Source organism: Taurulus bubalis, assembly GCF_910589615.1.
Source record: "Taurulus bubalis genome assembly, chromosome: 12".
Taxonomy (NCBI): domain Eukaryota; kingdom Metazoa; phylum Chordata; class Actinopteri; order Perciformes; family Cottidae; genus Taurulus; species Taurulus bubalis.
Window position 1 is genome coordinate 22,277,394 of NC_136600.1, and position 21,934 is coordinate 22,299,327.

General features: G+C 41.4%; 1 protein-coding gene across 2 annotated transcripts in view; it reads left to right on the forward strand.

Annotated features, from left to right (window-relative positions):
• Positions 1-13,064, forward strand: part of deptor (DEP domain containing MTOR-interacting protein) — a gene marked incomplete at its 5' end in the record, with an annotated part of 28,662 nt that extends 15,598 nt beyond the window's left edge. For both annotated transcript variants that reach the window (XM_079227200.1, XM_079227199.1), the window contains 5 exons: positions 2,088-2,270; positions 2,853-2,990; positions 4,982-5,052; positions 5,463-5,567; positions 9,488-13,064. In XM_079227200.1, coding sequence (XP_079083326.1) covers positions 2,088-2,270; positions 2,853-2,990; positions 4,982-5,052; positions 5,463-5,567; positions 9,488-9,610 — 620 coding nt within the window. In that variant the 3' untranslated portion in view covers positions 9,611-13,064. The remainder of the gene's footprint in view (positions 1-2,087; positions 2,271-2,852; positions 2,991-4,981; positions 5,053-5,462; positions 5,568-9,487) is intronic.
• Between the last annotated feature and the right edge of the window lie 8,870 nt (positions 13,065-21,934).

Genomic DNA, 21,934 nt, shown 5'->3' on the forward strand with positions numbered 1-21,934 from the left:
GTGTGTGTGTGTGTGTGTGTGTGTGTGTGCGTGTCTGTGTGTATGTATATGTGTGCGTGTGTGTGTGTGTGTGTGTGTGTGTGTGTGTGTGTGTGTTGGTTGTCATGAACCGCTCTACAGTGAGTCCTTGTCGAGAGAGTTTCTTTGATTTGAAGCGGATGTCTTTGGTTCACAGCCGTGTCTGACTAAATCAGGCTGTTAGTGCAGAGACATGACTTTTATCTTCATTTGAACATTCAATATTCTGCAGATTTCAGCAATCTTTTAATTGCAAATTGCAAAAATAAATACACAATCATATTATATATGTTTTGGCATTAAATACGCATTATGTACAGCCTTCAACACAGCTGTTTGTCGGCATGCAGAACGACTTTGGTGTGGATTACAGGCTGTATATGTTCATAAGGAACAGCACATCATAAAAATACCACGTGCATTTCACTTAGTTAATGTAATACAGAGGCGGATCAGCTTCCTGCTGGCTTCATAGTGTCGTCCTCCCTGTGGAAATAACTGCTCCACTCTTGGATGATGTGCAGACTTTGCACTGTTTCATGTCATCATACGCCCTGTAGTTACGGTAGACGGTTATTTAAACTCGGTTATCTTGTCGTGGTAATGTGTTTACAGACCTTCAGTGCACATTATAAACACAGTGTGAACATGTTTGAGAAGCATCCAATCTAATCTGCTTTTCCTAAACTCTCTGCTGTGCTGGCCAGAGGTCATGCTCACACATTCATTCATTCACATTCAGGCAAGTCTGGACGGATCTACATTGTGTTTGGTTATCTTTTGTTTCCTGAGGGACAATGTGGTAGCTGTTGTTCTACACTATACGTCTGACCCGCTGAGATTACGGAGAAAGTAGCTTTAAAACAGAGCTTAAAGTACAGTTGGCAGATAATGGAAGCAAATAAATCACATGCATTGTCAGAGTACTGGATCTCTGCCAAACAGTCACAATCAGTTTAAACCAGCATCAGAAAAGAAGAAGCAAACTAGCAAAGAGAAAATAGAATTTCAATCTTCCAATAGTTTAGTCCATTTATTGCGGCGAGGAGAGTGAAACCTTCCTCGAAACGGTGTTCAATAGTGTGTTTTTCTTTTGTCAGATTTAATAAAAGGATTTTTTGAGGTTGACAATAGTTTCACAACCACACAAGGACGTGTGGACGGACCGCAGGCTGACGAACAATAACTAAATGACTGTAGAAACCCTCTGCATTAGCATTTGACATTTGACAGTAACCGTGATAGTCACTGATGTTGGAGGGATGGACGAATTGTGACGAAGGGTACGTGAATATGACAAATGTTCTATTGCTATGTACACATATTCCATTTAGGAAAATGTGTGAATAATATACAAATAAGAAAATGGATCAGTCAAATTAAACTCCGACAAGGACAAAACAATGTTGCATCTGTCCTTGTGATACCACATGTTTGAATCGCCATTCAAATCAATTTATTTAAACCATGGAAAGGAAATGATGTTTTATAGTCATTTATAAATGGAACCGTGGAAATGAAATGTAGGTTCATAACAAAATAAAAAGAGACAATACATTAAAACCGGTAAATACAATGTGTTTTTAATAAAATAGTTTGATTGATCTACTCTACCCGTGTGTGTCTCATCCTGTGAGCCCTAATCTTTTGAGTCTGATGATCTCTGAATTTATAAAATCCTTTTCAGTTCTTAAAACAAAACTAACACTAAAATAAAAGCGGGCGACGGTGAATTGACAGTTACACGTGCTTTGAATGAAACTGTACTCAAGCCCAGCTGACCTTTGGAAAAATGAGTACATATTCCATTGGTTATTAAAATAGTTTGCTGTTAGAGTTTGACTATTTTGCAGAGAAGGACTGTTCCTTGTTCATGTAGTGGTGGTAATTAGTCCATTTCCTCATGCTTTACATCTCTGCCTCCTTCATACTTTATTCTGCAGAAGACATTTCTATTGTTTAAAGAAAGCCTTTCATGCATTCTACCTTGTCTTATTTCTCCCTCTCCTCCTCCTCCTTTGATAATGCTAATTTATTCTCTCCATGTCCAATTTTTCTTTTGTCACCAGTAACCCACAAGCACCACTTTGTCAACGGGCCGCTCCTCTACCAGTTTAGGATGAATTTTCGACGGCGGCGGCGGTTGATCGAACTTCTTCACGAGCGCAGCCGCAGCATCCCGGAGAGTCACGACAGCCCCTTCTGTCTTCGCAAGCAGAACTCCGATGGAGGCAACACCAGCTTCCTCTCAGGTTCGTACTGGTCCATTTACATGTCTAATAATATATCATTATGTATGCCAGCTATTAACAGTTTTATTTCTTTACTCTCACTGTAAATTCAATATTTCCCTTAGTTATTGGATTCAATCTTCTGTGGGGGAAGATAAGGGACATTTTGACTCCTTAATTAAAGACATTTGCGTGAATATGAAATGATGTAAATCTAAAAGAAAGAGAAGCCCTAAAGAGCCTAACACAGAGTCCAGTTCTCTGGCAATAGGTGGACTGGTGCTGGAAGCATCTTTCTCTTAATAACTACGACTGGAGATTCTCTATTAAAACCTTATCATTTACTCAAAGCTAGTACCTCTGGGAAAACTCAGAGGTAGCTTAAAGTGATTGTAATTGGCAAACTATGGTAGAGAGATAGTTTAACCTACTCTTTTCAAACACATGTGCTACTTTTCTTCTGTAAACACAGCTTGGGTAGGTACTTTTACAGGTTCCTACAGGTAGAAAGGCCGAGTTAATAAACTGTCAAATAAACGTCCGTCTCTATCCAGCTTCATAGCTGTCGTCTCACAGCTCTCTTTGTCTCCCTCTCGGTCTCAGTGAGTCCCACTAAAGAGATTAAGGTGGTGGTTGGCGTCCGGCGGAGCAGCATGAGCAGCAGCTGTGGCAGCAGCGGTTATTACAGCAGCAGTCCCACGCTCAGCAGCAGCCCACCGGTCCTTTGCAACCCCAAGTCTGGTGAGATGACATGGAGACGCACACACACACACACATATATATATATAAAGTCCAGTCTGTGAAGGGCCTCCTCACTCTTCATCTCTTAACAAGAAATACTAGCGCTTATGTTTCAGCTTTTATAAACGCAGTTTTCAATTACTTCTTTATTACTAGGGTTTGTACAGTAATGGAAAAACCTTTTAAATATCAATTTACAGGCTGAACCTTTTGGAAAAGTCATACAAATACATGTATAATGAGTAAAAACGAAGAACAATAGTTATTGGTTCAACAATACTTTAATGTTCAGGCATATCAGGTACTCTACTCTCTGCATTGGGTAATGTCAGACTCTTATTTTTCATGAACACACAGATGTTTCAGAGAATGTATGGTCATAAAGGAAAGGCCCGGACAAGTCATAGAAAACGTATTGTTGTGTGTATGACATCGGTGATAGACAACACCGACCTCAAGTCGTGTTCCTGGTTTCCACCCAATGAATACAGATCAGCTGCAGCCATCTCCTAATAAATGTGAATGAACTGGTCTGAAGGGGAAGGGTTTTGAGTTCACAGATTAATGGGAAGCATGCTGATGTTAACGTATCAATTCATGTGTTACAAAGACACTTTTGAATGTGATTCATACAAAAATATTATTTCTTGTAAGTATAGAAGCACAAAAACAAGTTAAACCCAAAGTTACTCCACCCTCTTTCCATTCATTACCAACAAACTTCACTTTATTTTTAGTGCACTGAGAATGAAAGAAAGAAACTTTGAAGAAGAGACGCTAAATTACCTCGTGTTAACTTCAGAGGAAGATCAATATGTGCTGCTTGTAGCAAGTGATAGTCAATGAAGAAGTGATGCCTTTGAGCGTGTGTGTGTGTGTGTGTGTGTGTGTGTGTGTGTCTTTTACTACCGTGAGGTTTCCTTTGATGTCTAATCCAAGCAGCGTCCTCGACAGAGTCTCTTTGTAGCACCATGACATAAGCACTCACACACGCCATGCACAATGGGCAGGAAAAGGAAGGCGCACACACATAAAAACATCCCCCTCTGCCTCAAATTAGCCTTAATAATTGTGCGTATCACACTCTGGGAAGATAAGGAGTCCAAAAATATAACACATTCCCAGTGAGTGGTACAAAAGCTCTGCTATGCATCCATGAAGCCAGACGGATAAGAAGAGATGAGGCATTAAAGAGAGGTTGTGCTGTACATGTGGTCAGATCAGAATTATTACAGAGAGATTATGGAAATGTGCAGATCAAGAGGATAAAAAAAGGTCTCACTTCACTTCCTGGGTTTCATCAGATTAGAAGTACTACACAGACCACTAGAGATTGATCAAATACGCACATACTGAACAGAATACACACGCCACAGGCTACCTGAGGGATCTGCTGTCAGGTTTGTAATTTTAACTTTTTCAGTCTGTGTAAACATATACAAAATAATCAAAGAACACGTGAAACCGCTGCTAGTGAGTATGAATACTCAATTCTTGTTTCAGATTAATGTAGTTTTGGGTAGAGTTGGTTCTGGTTTTAACATTTTAGTCGGTACCCTTATTCTCAGCTCACGTCTGTTTTTAATATGACACGTTTATGTGTGGGAATTATTATATGCATGGTGTGTGTGTGTGGGGATTCTCTCTTCATCTGGCATCATTCACATTAATGGCATGAATGTAACACTTCATTCAAATATTTCTTGAGAAACAAAAGTCCAGTTGAATCCGGTGTAGAGTCTTGTTGGATTGAGCAATGGTGAGGGGAAGTTGGAGGAGGGGAAGGGAGCTATAATATTTCAGGAAGCAGCGAGCCTCCAGGCCGCGTTAGCATGTGACTGACATTAGCACTTTTGACACACTTTTTAGGCAACAATATTATGTCTGTGTGTGTGTGCATGTCAATGCCTGTTTGAGTATGTGTGCATGTGTATTTGTCTGTGCCTGATTGTCAGGGTAGTAACTCATATTTAGTGTGTTTCTCTCAACAGTTCTGAAAAGACAAGTGAGTCCCGAGGAGCTGCAGACACCAGGAGGACCTTATCTAAAGAAGACATTTACTGTAGGACTCACACACACACACACAGACCTCTAACAAAGACCACTTCAGGCGTGGATGTGGTCATGCATGCTCACAGTCACACATTCTCTCTCACACACTAAAAGCAGGGCATGCAAGTCATGTGGATATGCAGGAAGCTCCGGCACGTGTGTCAGATGAGTAGAACACTTGAAGAATTAAATAACACTAGGAACAGAAATGTAACTTGTTTACAGTAATTTATAGACATGGTTTCACAGTGTCAATGTTTTGTTCGTTGACCTTTTGGCAACAGCATATCGTGGAGATAATCTAACCACAAAGGTCCACTTCATAGCTACAACCACACATTAAGCACATTATGGCTTCACTTAAATACAAACCGTGTGCCTAATCATATCAACATCTCATGTCTTCTCGCCGTTCCTCAGATCGTAGGTGACGCTGTGGGCTGGGGCTTTGTGGTGCGCGGCAGCAAACCCTGTCACATCCAGGCGGTGGACCCTGGTGGACCTGCAGCAGCTGCCGGCATGAAGGTGAGGACAGGAGACGTGTTTAGTTTTAGTTTTTTGCTCTGAGGGAGCGCCTGTTATGTCTGAGATTGAAATCATACTTGAGATGGCATCTTCTGTGCTTGGCCGCATAGTTGTTGCATTGACGATACTAGTTTGAACGGTGTTTTATTGTTCAGAGTGGTTCATTAAGTCTTTACTTAAATACATATTTAAGTGCTACACAAGAATGACAGAGAGGAATCGGGAAGGAATAGAAATAAAAGTACGAGGACTCGTCCTGTAATGAGGATGAAGGTCGGGAGCAGAGAGGAGCTGCATACGCAGGACTGCTGCCACAGCTGGCATGAAGGCATGTCCGCATAGTGGCTGCAAGGAATCCTGGGAATGCAACGCTTGGCGACTTTAACCACAACATGGAGAGAGGAGGAGGGAGCGAGGACTGAATAAATAAAAAAAAAAAAGCAACAGGAGCCAGAAAGAGTAGCAGAGAAAGGGGAGTAAACAGGAAGTTACTCAGCACATAAACGATTTGTTTGTGTTTTTTAAAAGGTCTCCGTTTGAATAATTGATAAATCATTGCTAATATCCAGTGGACACTTGAAATGATTCTTAGGACTCTGGGGAGGAAGTAGAGTTATTAATGTGCATTGATGGGAGATGATTGCAGAGAAGCTATTCCAAGAGCACATCTGCGAAGTGAGAAGACGCTTGAGCCGAAGAGTGCGCCGGATGAGGAAGGAATAATACCACTTCTGCTTTTGTTACTCTGAACTGTCATTTGTTATCCCCATGGAAACATGTTTCATGGAATGTTTGTCACAGTCTGTAATGAATGTGTCCTCAGAAAACGTGTCTTTATGTCTTTATGCGCGTGCGATTAGCTCTGTTGACCTGATTATGGACCTTCTGCGAGGACGTCATGTCACACTTTGACACCACTTCTGTGTGTTTTTTTTCTGAAAGGTGGTATTATCTTTTGTGTGCTGGGGTGAAAAGAAATGTGAGATTAGATTCCTAGGGTGCAGCAGTGGGAGCTACAGTGTCATCAGTTTATTTATTAGGAGTTCATTGAGCTCCCTGCAGTTCCTAGACGGTTTATCCTCGTCCGCTTCACCTGCGTTGTTTTATTGATTTGAATTTATGAAGCAGTAACGCAATCCATGCGAAGGGAATGCCGCGCTGTGAGGCGTCGGCACCGCCGTCCGGGCAAAAGGCCAAAGGAGAAACTTACACCTATTGACCTCAGTGGAGAGGTACTAAAAAAGCATCATGAAGCTCCTCTCGTTTCTCATCACTCAAACACTCGGGCTCTGTATCTTTTTCCACCTCACACAGACGCACACATTAGCATCGTCCCGGCCATAATGGATCCGAGCACTTATGTTCCTAATGCACTTTTATAAGGCAGCAGCAGGGAGAGCAAGGTGTGTGTTTTGCTCACTTTGTGTCCATTTGTGCGTCCTGTGCTGTACTGCATGTATGTTTGTACACCGTCATGTGTGTGAACTGAACAATATGTTCTGTGTCATGAGGTTCGATGAATCGGACACTGTTGCATGTTGAAATACTTGAATTATATGTGTAATACAATACATTATAGCTGTAGTTGAGGTTCCGTGTTTTGTATTCCAAGTTCCGAATACATATGTGTTCTGAGAGACCCTGGAGTCTTGTAGTCGCTATGAGGTTGCCAAGCAACCAGACAACTAAGGTGGTGATTAGTGAGCTAAAGAAACACACTGTGTGGATTCATCCTGACTTAAACCCCAAATTGGTCGCCCTGATTCCTTTTAGATTGAGATCAGATTGCCTTTCCGTTGACGTTCAGTTTGAGGCAGGTCACGATGCCTGATTTAATTGCCCAAATGATTATTGGACAATTGGTTTTGGTTTGGATTTGGAACTTTCATTCATTCTTGGCAAGAAAACAAATACTTTCCTAAATGTCAAGTAGTTCCTTCTTACTGGCGTGTGTGTGTGTGTTTGTGTGTGTGTGTGTGTGTGTGTGTGTGTGTGTGTGTGTGTGTGTGTGGTTTCTACTCAGTCCGTTGCCGTTTCTCTGGCTTTCCGATTCCTCCTCAGGTGTTCCTGAGTATTTTTGGTAAAGAGGGAGTATTCTCTAAATTGCGTACACCTGTTATTGCTGCGTGAATATCTCAGCGAGGCCTCCGAACATGTGTTGATTATTCTGTCGCTTTCTTCTCTATATGCCGGTTTCTGTGTCTTTCCTTCCTGTGTGAGAGTGGTTTTAACCCTCTGAGTGCAAGGAGCCATTAAGTGCAGCTGGGCCTCAGCCAAGACCAACAACCCCACAGCCCGAAAGTAGAGAAGCATCCGAGGGAGAGAAAGAGGGGGCGGTGTTGGAGTTGGAAAGAGTTAAAAAAAAAAAAAAGTAGACGAAAAGTGGTGAAAAAGAGATTACTTTGACTTTGCAAGTAGTATATTGTGGTTTATTTGCTGCCATCTGAAACTCCTCTGCAGCACAGAATTAACAGTCTAGGCTTTTTTTCCTCTATTATTAATCTCTCGTTCCCCTTAAGCCATCTGCCTATTCTGATCTCTGCTTTCCTGAGACATTCATCAAGTCTGGGAAAACCTCTAGTAGCAATACCTTTTTGAAAATAAAGAAACGGTAACCTGTATGTAAGTTTATGCAAGGAACAGTCAGGGTTCACATCGCTGCTCCCTGTAAATATTTCCTGAGTCGAGGCCCCGTAAAACACATCTGTAAAGGTTTTTCTTCCATCGTCACTCGGCCGTCTGCGTCTACACTTTGTGGATTTATAGCCAGTATAAATATCGGCGCGATTATGTGCTTTTATTCTCTTTGACGTGCCTCGAACTTGCATCTTGCAGAGCTGTTGGAAAACGTTTTGGGAGGTGTGTGTGTGTGTGTGTGTGTGTGTGTGTGTGTGTGTGTGTGTGTGTGTGTGTGTGTGTGTGTGTGTGTGTGTGTGTGTGTGTGTGTGTGTGTGTGTGTGTGTGTGTGTGTGTGTGTGTGTGTGTGTGTGTGTGTGATGGCTTGTAAAGAGCCAAACCGCAGCAGCGTCATGTTGCAACAGCAGCAGTTAGAAGGCAGCTCAGAAAACAAGCCGTGTTTCTATCAGTGCTGTCGAGTTGGAACGGCCTTAAACACCGATAAGGCAGACGGGGTGCAGGCGGGACACCGGAGAGATTTGATTTGTCATGTTGTACCCGGTGTAGTGTTTGCATGCTTCTCTTTACTGTTGGAGCTTTGAGTGTGTTGCCGTTGTTGATCATTGTCAGATTGCGTATAGTTTCTGTTAGCTGCACTGTGAGTGGACAAATGTTTGTTGCACTTAAATGTTTGGAGCTTGCCTTTTGCAGCAAACAACAGCAAGGCTGGTTTAACCTGTTTGGGAGTGAGGATTGATACCACTCTTATCGGTCCCCACCAGGCATATCACTCTCCAAGTGGAGAGCTTATTACAGCTCATTATTATTTAAAGGCACTAAAATGTCCATAGAAACTCAAATCCTTCCTGCAGCACAACCCACTTCTCCCCCATAGACCAAAGTGTACATTATGTTCCAAACACTGCACATCATCGGCAGATATTTCTGTTTTTAACGTTTGCGCGTATGCTGTTTTAAACAGTGTAATGTGAGTTTGTTATTTGTGTTTTTAAATGTTTCGTGCATCTCGTTCAAAACACTGTATTGTATCCCTTGAAAATGTTATTTTGACTTGCCTGCTTGAGTAAAGGTTTAGAATATGTATTAAAAAACATTTCCACATCACGTTACCGTCAAACAATATCAAAAAAAGCGAAGCAATTAAGTATTTTATTCCCTTTTTTTTTCTCTCTCGTTCATTACTTTGACTCCCCTGGTTGACTCCGAATGTGTTTTGATTTGTATGAATGTTAAGCGCATGATGGCCAAAGCATCATCCCACTCTCTGTTTTTTCCTCCTAAAGGTGTGTCACTTCGTGGTGTCGGTGAACGGACGGAACGTCCTCTCTCAGGACTACCGGAGCGTCAGCAGCCTGATCCTGACCGGACCCCGGACGATAGTCATGGAGGTGATGGAGGAGGCATAAGTCTGAGCGGAGCTGTGACTGAATCCCTCGTAAACGAGTAGTGCAGTAACAACACGGGGACTAGATGTTTAGTGTTTGACCTCAACACCACAGCGACAGAGCAACGTGGACGACTTGAAACGCAACTCGCACTCTCTCTGTTCCAACAATGTTTGGACAAGGTGGAAGACTGAGAGACGGTGTGTGTTTTAGAAGGTATGCAAGTCAAGTAAATGATTCAACCTGGAGACGAAACACGCAGGTTTTGCTTGATTTTTCTTTTTTTTTGGGGTGGGGGGGATTTACAGGCGCAGGCATAAGAGAGTCACCACTTCTACAGATGGTGATCCAACTGCTTCAATGTGCTCACAAAGGCTCTCAGCTGTAATTAAGAGGCCCCAGACTTTCTGTGTGGAATAGGAAGACCCATGTTCCCTGTTTCTGTTTGAGTTTAAAACCAGAACTGTTTCATGAATCGTTTGCTGACCATGGTGAGGTTTGTCATTAGAACCTGGAGATGAACAAGGACACAAACAAAAAGCCAGAATATTTCATACTGACAGAGTCAGTGACCTCTCCCCCAGTTAGTTTCCAACCATGGACTTTAGCTCCTGACGGCTCAACACTGCCCTCTGCTGGGAGACCCGTGAAGACACAGACGGAGCGTTTATACTACAGCTACAGTTCATAAATCACAAGTCGGGTTTCAGGGTGTTTTCTCCCTGCTCGGGGAACCGTGTATTGAATAGAAAAAACTAATTTCTACCCTTGTTGTGTGAAAGACATTTATAAAATTGATGCCCAGGTAGATGTACTTGTAGCTACTAGGAATTAGTTCATGTGATTTAAAAAAAGGAACTGATAAAATGTGACATTAACAGGCACAATGTATATAGAAAAGTTATGAAAGACTTAACGCGCAAGTAAGCTGAGGAGGTCCTGCTTTAGAAGAGTGGTGTTGATCAGGTGACGCCTCAAACTACAGCAAGGAGAACATCTGGGAGTCTTTATGAATATGTTTTAAAGGATAAATTACACCTGATCTTTATTAGGAGTTACTTAGTTATTATTTTTTTTTAAGATGAAAAAACTTCCACATTGACATAAGATGTCATTATTTGTAAAGACATTTGTTGAAAAGAATAAGAAATCTTCTCAACTTTTAAATATTAGGAATGATTTGGAAATATTTCTAAGACTATTTCTAAGAATACATACTAAACTACATTTGGAGTCATGTGCTGCCAACCAGATTTAATTTGGAAACTTAAGATTTTTCTTGTTGTGAAGAATAGATTCAGTTGAAAATTTATATTATATATTCTTTTATGTTTGAAGAATTAAAGGATATGATTACTTTGTGAGCACTTGGCCTATTAAACATTTATTTTGTATTGAAAAAAGTCTTGCTTTTTAAAAAACACATTTTAATTTGAATATATATGTATGCATATATACATATCTATACTATATGGGAGAATTGATTCTGAAAGTATTTTGTCAATATACTGGAATTTCAGGAACACAACCTACCCAAATAATTGTTTCTTTATAATTTTTTGGTAGAAATGACTATTAAAAAGTTTAGCTGGACTAAAGAAGGCTTAACGTTAATATAAATAGATGCATACCTCATTAGTCTCCAAAATATCATCAGAATGATCGTATGTGTGTCGACTGGATGGATTGTTCCTCCGCCCCTAAAAGTCTTCACAAACTTGCAAGCGGTGCACACGACCAGCAGCTGTTCATTAGCGAGGCTTGTGCGCCGCCACCATACTGGGCTGACGTGGCGTTAACGTGTGCGTGTGCGTGTGTGTGTGCGTGTGTGTGTGTGTGTGTGTGGACATTAACGTCACAGTGGAGCATCGACTCCATCAGATTCACCCTTTACCCAGTAGCAGCAGCTCTAAGAGGGCGGAGCCTATACAAGATGAAACGTTAGTTGCGACAACTCAAAAAAAGTTAGAATACATAACTAACATTACTTGTTTTATTTTAGACAAAACAACACTGCCTGGTTCATTTAACGTGTATAACTATAGAAGTTATTACTAAATACAAATGCAGTCAACTTTTTCTATTCATGAACATATATTCAGGAAATCTGTATTGCCAAACAGTAGGACTAACACACGCTGTGCGTCTTCTGAAGAGAGTTATTTCAGAGGGCTTCTCATTTGTTGTTCCTCAATGTGCTTTGATGTTGTACGCAGTGAAATGCATGATTCCTGTAAAGAAATGTGCTTTTGTAGATTGGCTTCTGATCCAAAGCGCTTCTTCAGTCTATTGAGTTATCTGACAAATCATTTCAGAAGTAAAGTAGATTCTAACATGCTTTCTGCAACGCTCCCTCTTCAGGGCGATGACGTAAGAACAAAACCTCCTCAGCAAGTTTATACAATTGCAATAGAACATTGGTGATGTTCATGACTTTGTGTTAGTTGCTGATCTCAGAACAGTTCACTCAATTTGTTGGGTGATGCCATACAACATGCTATTTTAACATTGTTCATGTAAAGGTCATGGATATTTTGTTGTTTTGAGTTTGCTGTGTTTGCAGAAGATATAATAGGGATTTTGATACTTTTACGTATACGTTTAGTTCTTTTAATACGATCTTTCCTCACAGCCAATCAGCAGATAGCGTGACAACATCACTTGATCTGCAGACATTAGTAATTCTTCTCAAGGGTTTTCATTAGTCCTAAAAGCTGATATCTATACATTGGTGATGTTTTGGGAAATGAGGTGGTTGAAAGGTTCTGAAAAAGGGGATGGAAATGTTTCTTGTTTGTCTGAAGGCAGTTTGGAAAGCTTGATTATGGTAACAGTTGAGCTTTAACACATGAAAAATATGCAGGAGTGTCAAATGTGTCCCTTCACCTGTCAATTAAGACTTGGAGGGAGGTTTGTGGTCATTAGTTGGCTGAAACGGGTTCTCTGACTGTTCAACAATAAGCCTGAAAGCATTTGCCTTAAGACCTCATTTTGCTGCTAATCACAGTTGGTGGTCATCTTTTCTCTTGTCCTGTTCCCAGATCTGTTTATCTCTGACCTTGTATATTAAAGTGCTCATGTAACAGGTGATCATGCCGCAGTTCTGTTGACAATCAGTATTTTATGGACACCACCTTCAAAAAGCACAACAGTTTCAAAAGCAAAGGTCCGACAGAATGTATTTCCTCCTACATTGTGCTGTTGATGTTGTCTGTTTTATACTTCAGCTTTGATGGTCGGTTCACTCGCTTAATTAAAGGGATTATTTTGCTTTGTGTTCACCTCATGAGGCCAGAGTGAGGACCCCAACATGTTCAGTGTTTCTTTTCTCCGCTATCAGAGATTTAATGTTGGGTTTGAGGACATTATAAGCTCACTCAGTACAGTCTGTTTTTGACAAAGCAGCTTAAAGCTAATTCTGATGTTCTGATGTATTAAACAGTTGATTAAGTGTTTAATAAACAAAGTGATTCTACACTGTGCGTATGGTTTCATCTTTTGGACTGTTGGAAATATGTGTACTTATTTGACATGATTTAGGGCAATGGTTCTCAGCCTTTTGAAAATATGTGAAATATGTTTTTCAGCCCCTAACCAGTGCAAAGCATTTCTGGTTGGAAAAAATATGTAATACACATTACTGTGCCACCAGTGTCTGATTTAATATGGGATACATACAATTCAGTTTATGAACTTACACTTTATATTTGGTTGAATATTTATTAAATCCATTTTTTTTAATGAATGCTTATTTCAAATATATTTAAAAAAAAAATCTCACATACCTTCACGTACCCCCATTTGAGAACAACTGAATTAGGGTCTCTAAAAATGTTTTTTTCTTTATTATTTGAGTGTATAGTAGAAATAAAGCAAACCTCTGATAGACCTGTACCATAGAGCGCCATCAGTTCATCATGATATCCTGAGGCAGTGGTTCCCAAATCTGTGAGGTCAGCAAATTCAAGACATAAGAGATTTTCTTTTCATGAAATATTGTGTACTTTTAACCTCTGCGGGTCTATAAAAATCTTTCAAAAACAAATCTGAAAAAGGAAAACTGGGTAAACCGTAAACGACTCATTGCCTCCAATTTAGGAGGCCACAAGCAAAACGGGTGGAGAACCACCGTCTGAATGGAGATATGAGATGAGAGAAAAATGTCTGAGATATAACACTAACCGTTGCATGTTGTCACTGATCACCAGATGAACACATTGCTACTCTGTAAATGTCCTGTGTGGTTTCCTCCCCTCCTAGATTGTTTAAAAGGGAAAGGACGACCCCTCCTCCCTCCTCCCTTCCCCCTCTCTCTCTTTAAAAAAAGATGTACTACCAATAAGCTACCAGCAGGAGGTGCTGCAATACTGTGGCACAAGATCTCCATACAAGTCCCTCCATATCTCATCCAGTTGTGTCTTCTATGGACAATGTTATATATTTCAGCAAGTGATCATATATTTTGCCCAGTTGGTCTGCGTGTGAATACGATCCACCGGAATAATTAAAAAAACAAACTGCCCTCCAGTAGCAGATGTTGAACTGACATTGTTATTGTTAATGGTCACAGTCATTCATCAGTCTATTTTTACCTGCTCTAATCTCATTACTGATTTATTCTGGTATTCGTATTTCTATTCAAACTGCATAGCTCCAGGTTTCTCCTGGACTGACGTTCTTGATTGCACGCACATCTAAAAATAATGACAATAACCAAGGTGAGTTGCAAAGAAATTGATTGTTACGCAACACAGTTTTGTCATTTTGTAGTTGCACTTTGCTAACAGTGGCTATAAGCACCCGGTTCTGCTTCGCTCTCTTCCTCTCACTCTCTGCTCCATCCTTTTATCCTCAAGGAAGACTGACAGATACACTAACTAAGGCCTTATCAGATGAGGCCTTCGCCACCTTTCATCCGCCTATCCATCTGTTCATTGCATTCGCACGTCCATTGATTAGCTCGGCAACCAACCTTCAGGTCGCCTGCATCCATTCATCTATTTGTCTCTGGGTGTTCCTGCTCAGCAAACAGAGTGATACAAACACACAGGATATTAGAAACACACACACACACACACACACACACACACACACACAGAGCGACAGCCTGCTGGATGGATGACACTGAACTGATAAGAAATGTGTTTATTTAACAGAATAAGTGCAAAGCAGCAAACCGTTACTTACCATCTGTATTTATTGTGTATAGGTTTCCGATTCTAAATTCAGTTATTAAAGTTGTCTGTGTTAGAATAAATGTGTGGCAAAGAGTAATGATGTTTTTGGAGTCGAGGTGTAATACATTTAGTTCTTTTGGGCCTTTGGGGAATAATGTGTTGATACATAAAGAATCGCAGTCACACTGCTCGGGTTGCTGAGTCCAACTCCAACATGGGGCCGACCCACGAAGAGAAGCCTGGGGTGAAAGGCAGTCACCAAGGAGCAAATATTATACAAGTCATATCAAGGTTTGAAAAGCCCAGTTGGTCCAATTAAGGCAACACAAATGCAGACGTTACAAGCCAAGCTCAAATTATTAATGCACATAAAAAAAAACCTCTCGTGACAGTGACCAGAGCCAAAATAAGAGCGTTAAGGAAATATATGAGTTGCATTGAAAGTAGGCAAGGCTTTTGGTTGAATTCAGATTTGGTTTCAGTGTTAGACAAGGACGAGAAAAACACAATTTCTCACTTATTTTTTTATCCTGACTATTTTTTTACATCAGTGTTTATGAAAATGTTTAAATAATTGAATGTTATTCAGAAAACAAATCTTCAAACCTGCTATATAGTTAGAAAAAAGCTGCCCCAAAAGTATAAAAGAAGGGGTTTTTCAATTCCTGTGTTGGCACTCTTTGTTATAACGTCTCCAATCTTTTCAAGCACACTATATTCATCTTAATCCTGGGTGATATTGAATATATGGTTCCAGGCTATTTTTTTATATTTCCCATATCCTTTTTTATATTATGTCATACATTACATTATGGCAGAGCAAATAATGTAATACCGGGAAAAGGAAATAAGATTAACTGGAACACAATATTCTTCGAAGTTTAATTAGCTTTTTGACACAATAAGCGAGGTTATCAGTGTTATTACTTGTGGGAAATATGGAGCTTTTTGACTATTATCAGCGAAGAGAAGCATAGAAAAGAAAAAACTTGAAGCAGAGGAATGTTCCAGTGCTCCGGCTGATGGACTGAATGCCTTTGAGGCATGATTACAGAGTTTCCAAGTGGACTGTCTCTTGTCCTCCACTTCCCTCCCCACAGGCAAGGAGCTCAGGACAAGTCACAGCGAGCAGAAATGTTAGCCACCAGCCAAATGCTTCTTGGACTGTGGCTGCCAGCTCTGTGAAATTGGCTAGTCACTCTGGTAGGAACCCACCTCTGTTCCACTGGCATGTCCTTTTGCAAAAGTTATTTTACCAATTAAATGGTGGGACAGGAAATCACAAATCCATTTGATGCTGCATGGGCCTGATAAGGATGCAGGTGCACAAGTGAGAAAAGATTAATTCACATACCAATAATCTGACTTTTCTATTGCTTCATTACTAGATTACATCCATGAACGTATTGTCTTCTATATTGCTTGTTGGCCCATGCTCACAGTGAGTAGATGCATGCACTGGAGATATAAAAGCAGGACTAATGCCAACAGCTCTGAGCTGAGCTTGGACAAAGCTGTGATTTGAGCTGAACGCTAACGTCAGCCCGCTAACATGGTACATGCAGTTTTTACCGTGTTCACTATCTTAATTGTACGCGTTCAAAAGCTAACATTTGCTTATTAGTACATTCACAAAGTTGAGGAAATGTCATTAGTTGTGCAGATATTTAGAGAAAATAAACCATTTTCTGGACATAATGCAATTTTGATCAGATGATGATGACGCTAGACGAGAAGACAAAGTATCACCAAAGTCATTTCAATTCATCTTGATGTGACAATGAAATAAAGTCTGCACCAAATCACATGGCAATCTATTTAATAGTTGTTGAGATATTTTAGTCTGGACTAAAGTGGTGGACCGATTCATCCACAGACCAGCATTACCATCCCTGGATGAAAAAACCCTCCAGATGGCTCCAGTCTAGTGAATGTGCTCTGCATGTCACAGATACCTTTGGCCATAAGTACCATAATCACATGTATTTTACCACAAATGAAATATTGTATAGCAGCAGTATGTAATATCGTGAATAAATCACATCCATTCCACAATGACCAGTTGAATAATGTATCATTACCTTAATAAGAGCTGTCCGGTTAGCACCTGTGGGAGTGGCGGGCCGGGTACCAGATGACAAACTGGCTAATAACTGGGACTAGTCGGCCTAATCAGTAGGCTGCGGTCTCTCCAGCCAGCTGCTGCCCTCATATTAACCTGCAGCTTGTTATTAACGCGGTGTGTGTGTGTGTGTGTGTGTGTCTAGCTGAAAAAAGGTTCGAAGGTTGTGTGTGTGTGTGTGTGTGTGTGTGTGTGTGTGTGTGTCTGTTTGCGAGCCGTTGTATGTGTCAACTCTACTTGAACTTGTCCAGGTCTTTTCCTTGAGTTTATAAGACAAACAAACCATGTTTTTTCTGGTTTAAATGTAGCTCATTGTGTGTGTGTGTGTGTGTGTGTGTGTGTGTGTGTGTGTGTGTGTGTGTGTGTGTGTGTGTGTGTGTGTGTGTGTGTGTGAATGACACGGTGACAGTGACGCTAAGCTCCACGCCGCGGGTTATCTCTGTGGTTTAAAAGTGTAGGGCGGGGGGCTTCAGGAGTGTGTGTCTGTTTGTGTGCGAAAGCAAAAGGTGTCAGAGGTCTTTACTTAAATGTTTGCAGATAGTGGTCTTTTGTCACTGTGTGTGTGTGTCTGTGTATTTCTCTTTCGCTCAGTGTGTGTGTGTTTCTCTTTCGCTCACTGTGTGTGTGTGTGTGTGTATGTGTGTGTGTGACACGATTGTCTGACTCAACAAACAGAATCAAATGAAAAAGGAAAACTCATATTATTGAACGCTGCTGTTGAATTGCAGGAGGTTGCAGTTTTTCTGTCACATTTTTTGAAGACATACAACTTTTTCATATTAATAACTATTGAGGAGAGAATGTGCTGTTCTCTTTCTTTTGCTGATTGATACCTTGAAACTCATATTTGTCTTTCATGTGCCTGAATAAACACAAATGAAGGGGTTCCTGTTTCCTGGGAGAAATCCTATGCTCACAGGAAATGATGCTTTGTATGTTTGCCAAAGCCAACAATGGTGGCCTGTTTGTAATAATTATAGGAGGGTAGAGGAAATGCAGGAGGATGAGGTGGAGTTTGATAATTTGTACTATTGCAATATGTTCTTTGACTGCAAACACCAAAGGAATATAGATGTCACAAATCAGTTTAAAGGTGACAGACGAAGGTGTTGTACAACAACTCTGCAAAAAAAGTTGCATCTTGGGGGGAATAAATACATTTAAAAAATGTAGTGCTTGCAGTTTAGATTTTTTTTAAAGAAATGGTGTTTTGTGTGCAGAACATTTCCATAAACCTCCTCAGTGTCAAACCGAGCATAATTTGCTGTCAAGTTTGAAGTTTTTATACTGTCTCGCTACAAAGTCCCCCGGTGCCTTACCATCCAGGTTTTACAGATCTGTCACATATCACAGAGTGCACACACAGTGAGACAACCGATCCACACTGCACACACTTTTCTAATTCCTGAGGTGTATAATATATCCAATTGTTGAAGGTGGAAACTGAGATTCACTACTCAGTCCCACGCAGACTTGGATGACAGAAATTAGGATGTCTGGGCCAGATAACTTTTGCATTTTTTGCAGTGTAATGACTTCTGACCATATGGCACTGAGCTAAATGACCTATGGATCAACTCCACCATGCGACTGTTGCATTTATTCATCCCACAGTTGGGATGGACAGCGAAGACAGAAGTAGGAATACAGATTAAGAATAGGGAGCGAGAAAGAAGGAAAATAAGGAAGAAAATAAATAATAAAGGGGCAAATAATGACAGGAAGACATGAAGACTAATGGGGGGAAAGAGAGAAAAAGGCGCATGAGGGCAGCAGCGTGGTTCATGCACCGGGCAGGTCGTCAGGTCGTCAGGTCTTTAAGTCTGTCGGCATGTTCGTCCTTAGAGAGGAGCTGTCAAACAGAAGCCACCTGAGTCCAGTTCAGAATACTAAGCTAAACCAAAAGCAAGCATCCAATTGGTTTGAATATTGTCTATTTTAGTAAACTTGCAAACTATCTGCACCTTGAGTTCCTTTTGACCAGGTGAGTTGGAGCTTTCATTTCACCTCAATAGCTGGACTCTGGCAGCTGGTGCAGATGAACGGGAAAGAGTCGACAGACGGAGAGGAAGAGAGGAAGAGGCAGGAGGAAGGAGGGAGGAAGGAGGGAGGAGGACATACGAATCCTTATCCGCTTGATTACAGTGTTCATGGCATCTGGACAGTTGTTTGGCTAAGGAGTGCATGTTGATGTGTATTAAGAGTGTGTGTGTGTGTGTGTGTGTGTATGTGTGTGTGTGTGTGTGGTGCCTCAGGGACACACCTGGAGTGTAGCTATTCAGCGTTTAAACTCAGCCAGCCACTGGCACATTTCACCAGCCTCTGTTTCCCATGACTCGTGCTCGTCGGCCCTCAGGGCGAGTCACAAAGTGCCTTCACCACGAGGAGCTGGTTGTATAAACAGCTTCACAAAGTACACTCAAGTCTTTTCCTCCAGCCCGATAGAAGAAAGAGCTGACAGTGACTGATCCCATGTAATGCTCAATTTATATTAAAAGTGCTCAATAGAAAAGGCAGCGCCTCCATCAGCTCTCATCATGAGCCGGGGGCCTGCAGCTAACGTGCTTTCTCTGCATTCTTTCATAAAAGATGTCAGCTGACTGATTCCACTGATAGCCTACATATATGATTTGCTGATGAACATTTTGGACAACTTGAAGCCTACAGCCATAACACCTCTGGTTTCAGCCGTCTATCTTAACACTCTGTAAACATAACAATAATGGACAGATGGACTCACATCAATGAATGAACAGAAGTTAATCTAAGCACTCAGAAGTCCCCCCAAAAAATATATTAGGATTTATTTGTAATCATTCTTTCGACTTATATGGATATTTATGGGCATCTTCCCAGTGGTAAGAAACTTAGACTTAAAATGTTTCTCAAGGCTTCACCACTATATAAATAATAGTTTCTTCTATAAATATAACCTCCATCTGAGGTGAACCGTGTCATGGTGCCTTTAACACCGCGCTCGCCGCGCAGCAGCACGCGCGGCCACGCACCTGCCGCGAGCGCACTGAGACATTTTCAAGCGGACTTTTTTCCTCCAAGTCAAAACAGCAGCGACCACCATGTGGCTCCTTTAAAGGGTTCCGGATACGTGCCCACGACACGAGCCCACGATGAGTCCCGTCGTGATCGCGGAGGCGCACAAAGGGCCCCGAGGGACTGAAGCCGGACTGAAACCTGTAGGTTGACAGCGGAGGGTTTTGCGCAGCGGCACTGGGTATCTCTCTCTCTCTCTCTCTCTCTCTCTCTCTCTCTCTCTCTCTCTCTCTCTCTCTGAACCGGGGCTGGGACAAGGAGGAATATCTGGAGGGAGGGATGGCTGAATAACGAGAGGAGAAGAAGAGAAACACCCACTCCGGACAGACCGAATTGTATCCGGAGAAAAGGAGTGAGAGAAAGAAAGAGAGGAGGAGGAGGAGGAGGAGGAGGAGAAAGAGTAAGAAGAAAGAGGAACCCAGCGGTCTTTCGTATTCAGAGGATTTCCTTTGGGGATAAAGGGACGCTTTGAATTGATGACTGGAGAGGTAACGGCGATTCCATTCATTGTGCACGTGCTAGTGTGTGTGTCGCTCTCAGGTGTTTCAGCGCGAGAGCACTTGAACGCACCGTCTTAATTTGAATAAATCTGATAGTTTGACCCAAATCTGACTCGTCAGTGGATCAAAGTTGTGCAGTCTCACAGGTAGAACAATTTAGATTTTATTCGGCTAAAGACAGTTTTCGAAGAATACAATAAGTGCGTGCGAGAGTCCTCCACTGTGTTGTACGTGTGATTTAATGTTATTGAGTATGTCTGCAAACTGTATTCCATAAATAGCTTTTAAAAGCACACAAATTGAGCATTTATATAGACTGCTTAATTTGAATGAGGACTACGCCTTTACCCTGGTTTCCACTAACCAATTAACCAGTTGCAAAGTTGCTATTTTTTGAAATTACGCAAACTGAAGACAAAAGAAACTTCCTGGATTAATGCGATTTAGATCAGGCTGCAATTTGATTTTATGTTTCATCGCATGAGTAAAGAGAGCTACATTTTTAATTGAATCTCACTGAGATTGTGTCTAATCTCAATTTAGAGAGATTAACTAACTGTGTGTGTGTGTGTGTGTGTGTGTGTGTGTGTGTGTGTGTGTGTGTGTGTGTGTGTGTGTGTGTGTGAGTGAGACTAAAAGGGAGAGAATAATTTCTGTTTAATCTTTCTCATTTCCCTCTTCATGTCCCGAGGCTATGAAAAGAGACGATCCTATTTGTTGCTGATCAACATGCATTGTCATATTTCTGGCCTTTTGACACTGTCTGAATTGGAGGAGCTGGCCGTCATTTCAATACCTTCAGAAACAACTTTTGTCGCTCATGCTGTTTTATTTACACGACTGTCAGAGAGTGTGTTTCTCAAGGAGGGAAATAATAAATCTGTCTGTGTCCATGCCCTGGTGTGTAATAATAAGTGGCAGCCGGGCAGAGGAGGTGAAGCAAAGGGTGTAGAGAACAAAAGTGAAGGGGGTGAAGAGAAGGATATGAGATAAGGAGGAGAGGAGAGGATCTCTTGTATTTGCTCTCGAAAAACAGCTCTCATGAAATGTTTCCTCGCTGGACTGTCAATCAAACCTCCCTCTCTCTGTCCGTCTATCACTATTTGTCCTCCATCTTTTTTTTCTATCAGCTCTTTTGTTCATTTCTTCCCCTCTCCTCCCTCAAACAATGTCCTCCACTGTTTTCCCCTTAGTGTGGGCGGGAGGCTCAACCGCTGCTCTGCGGTCAGTCTAGACTGTCAAACTGCTGCTCTGTAATTGTATCAAAGTGGATATTAAACAGGAGTTAACTGATCCCAGATCAGCGATTTTGGGCGCAAGGTGGGTTTTCTTGACCCGCAGAGCCTCTCTGCAGCTGAATGGCATTCATGGCCACTGAAATCCCCCTTTTCTTTCCGTCACTTACTGCATATACTTCTTGCTTTGTCCCCTTTTGCTTTCCCATTCTGAACATACTCTTCCTTCTCTCAGCAGGTCTAGACTGCTGGTTGTGAGG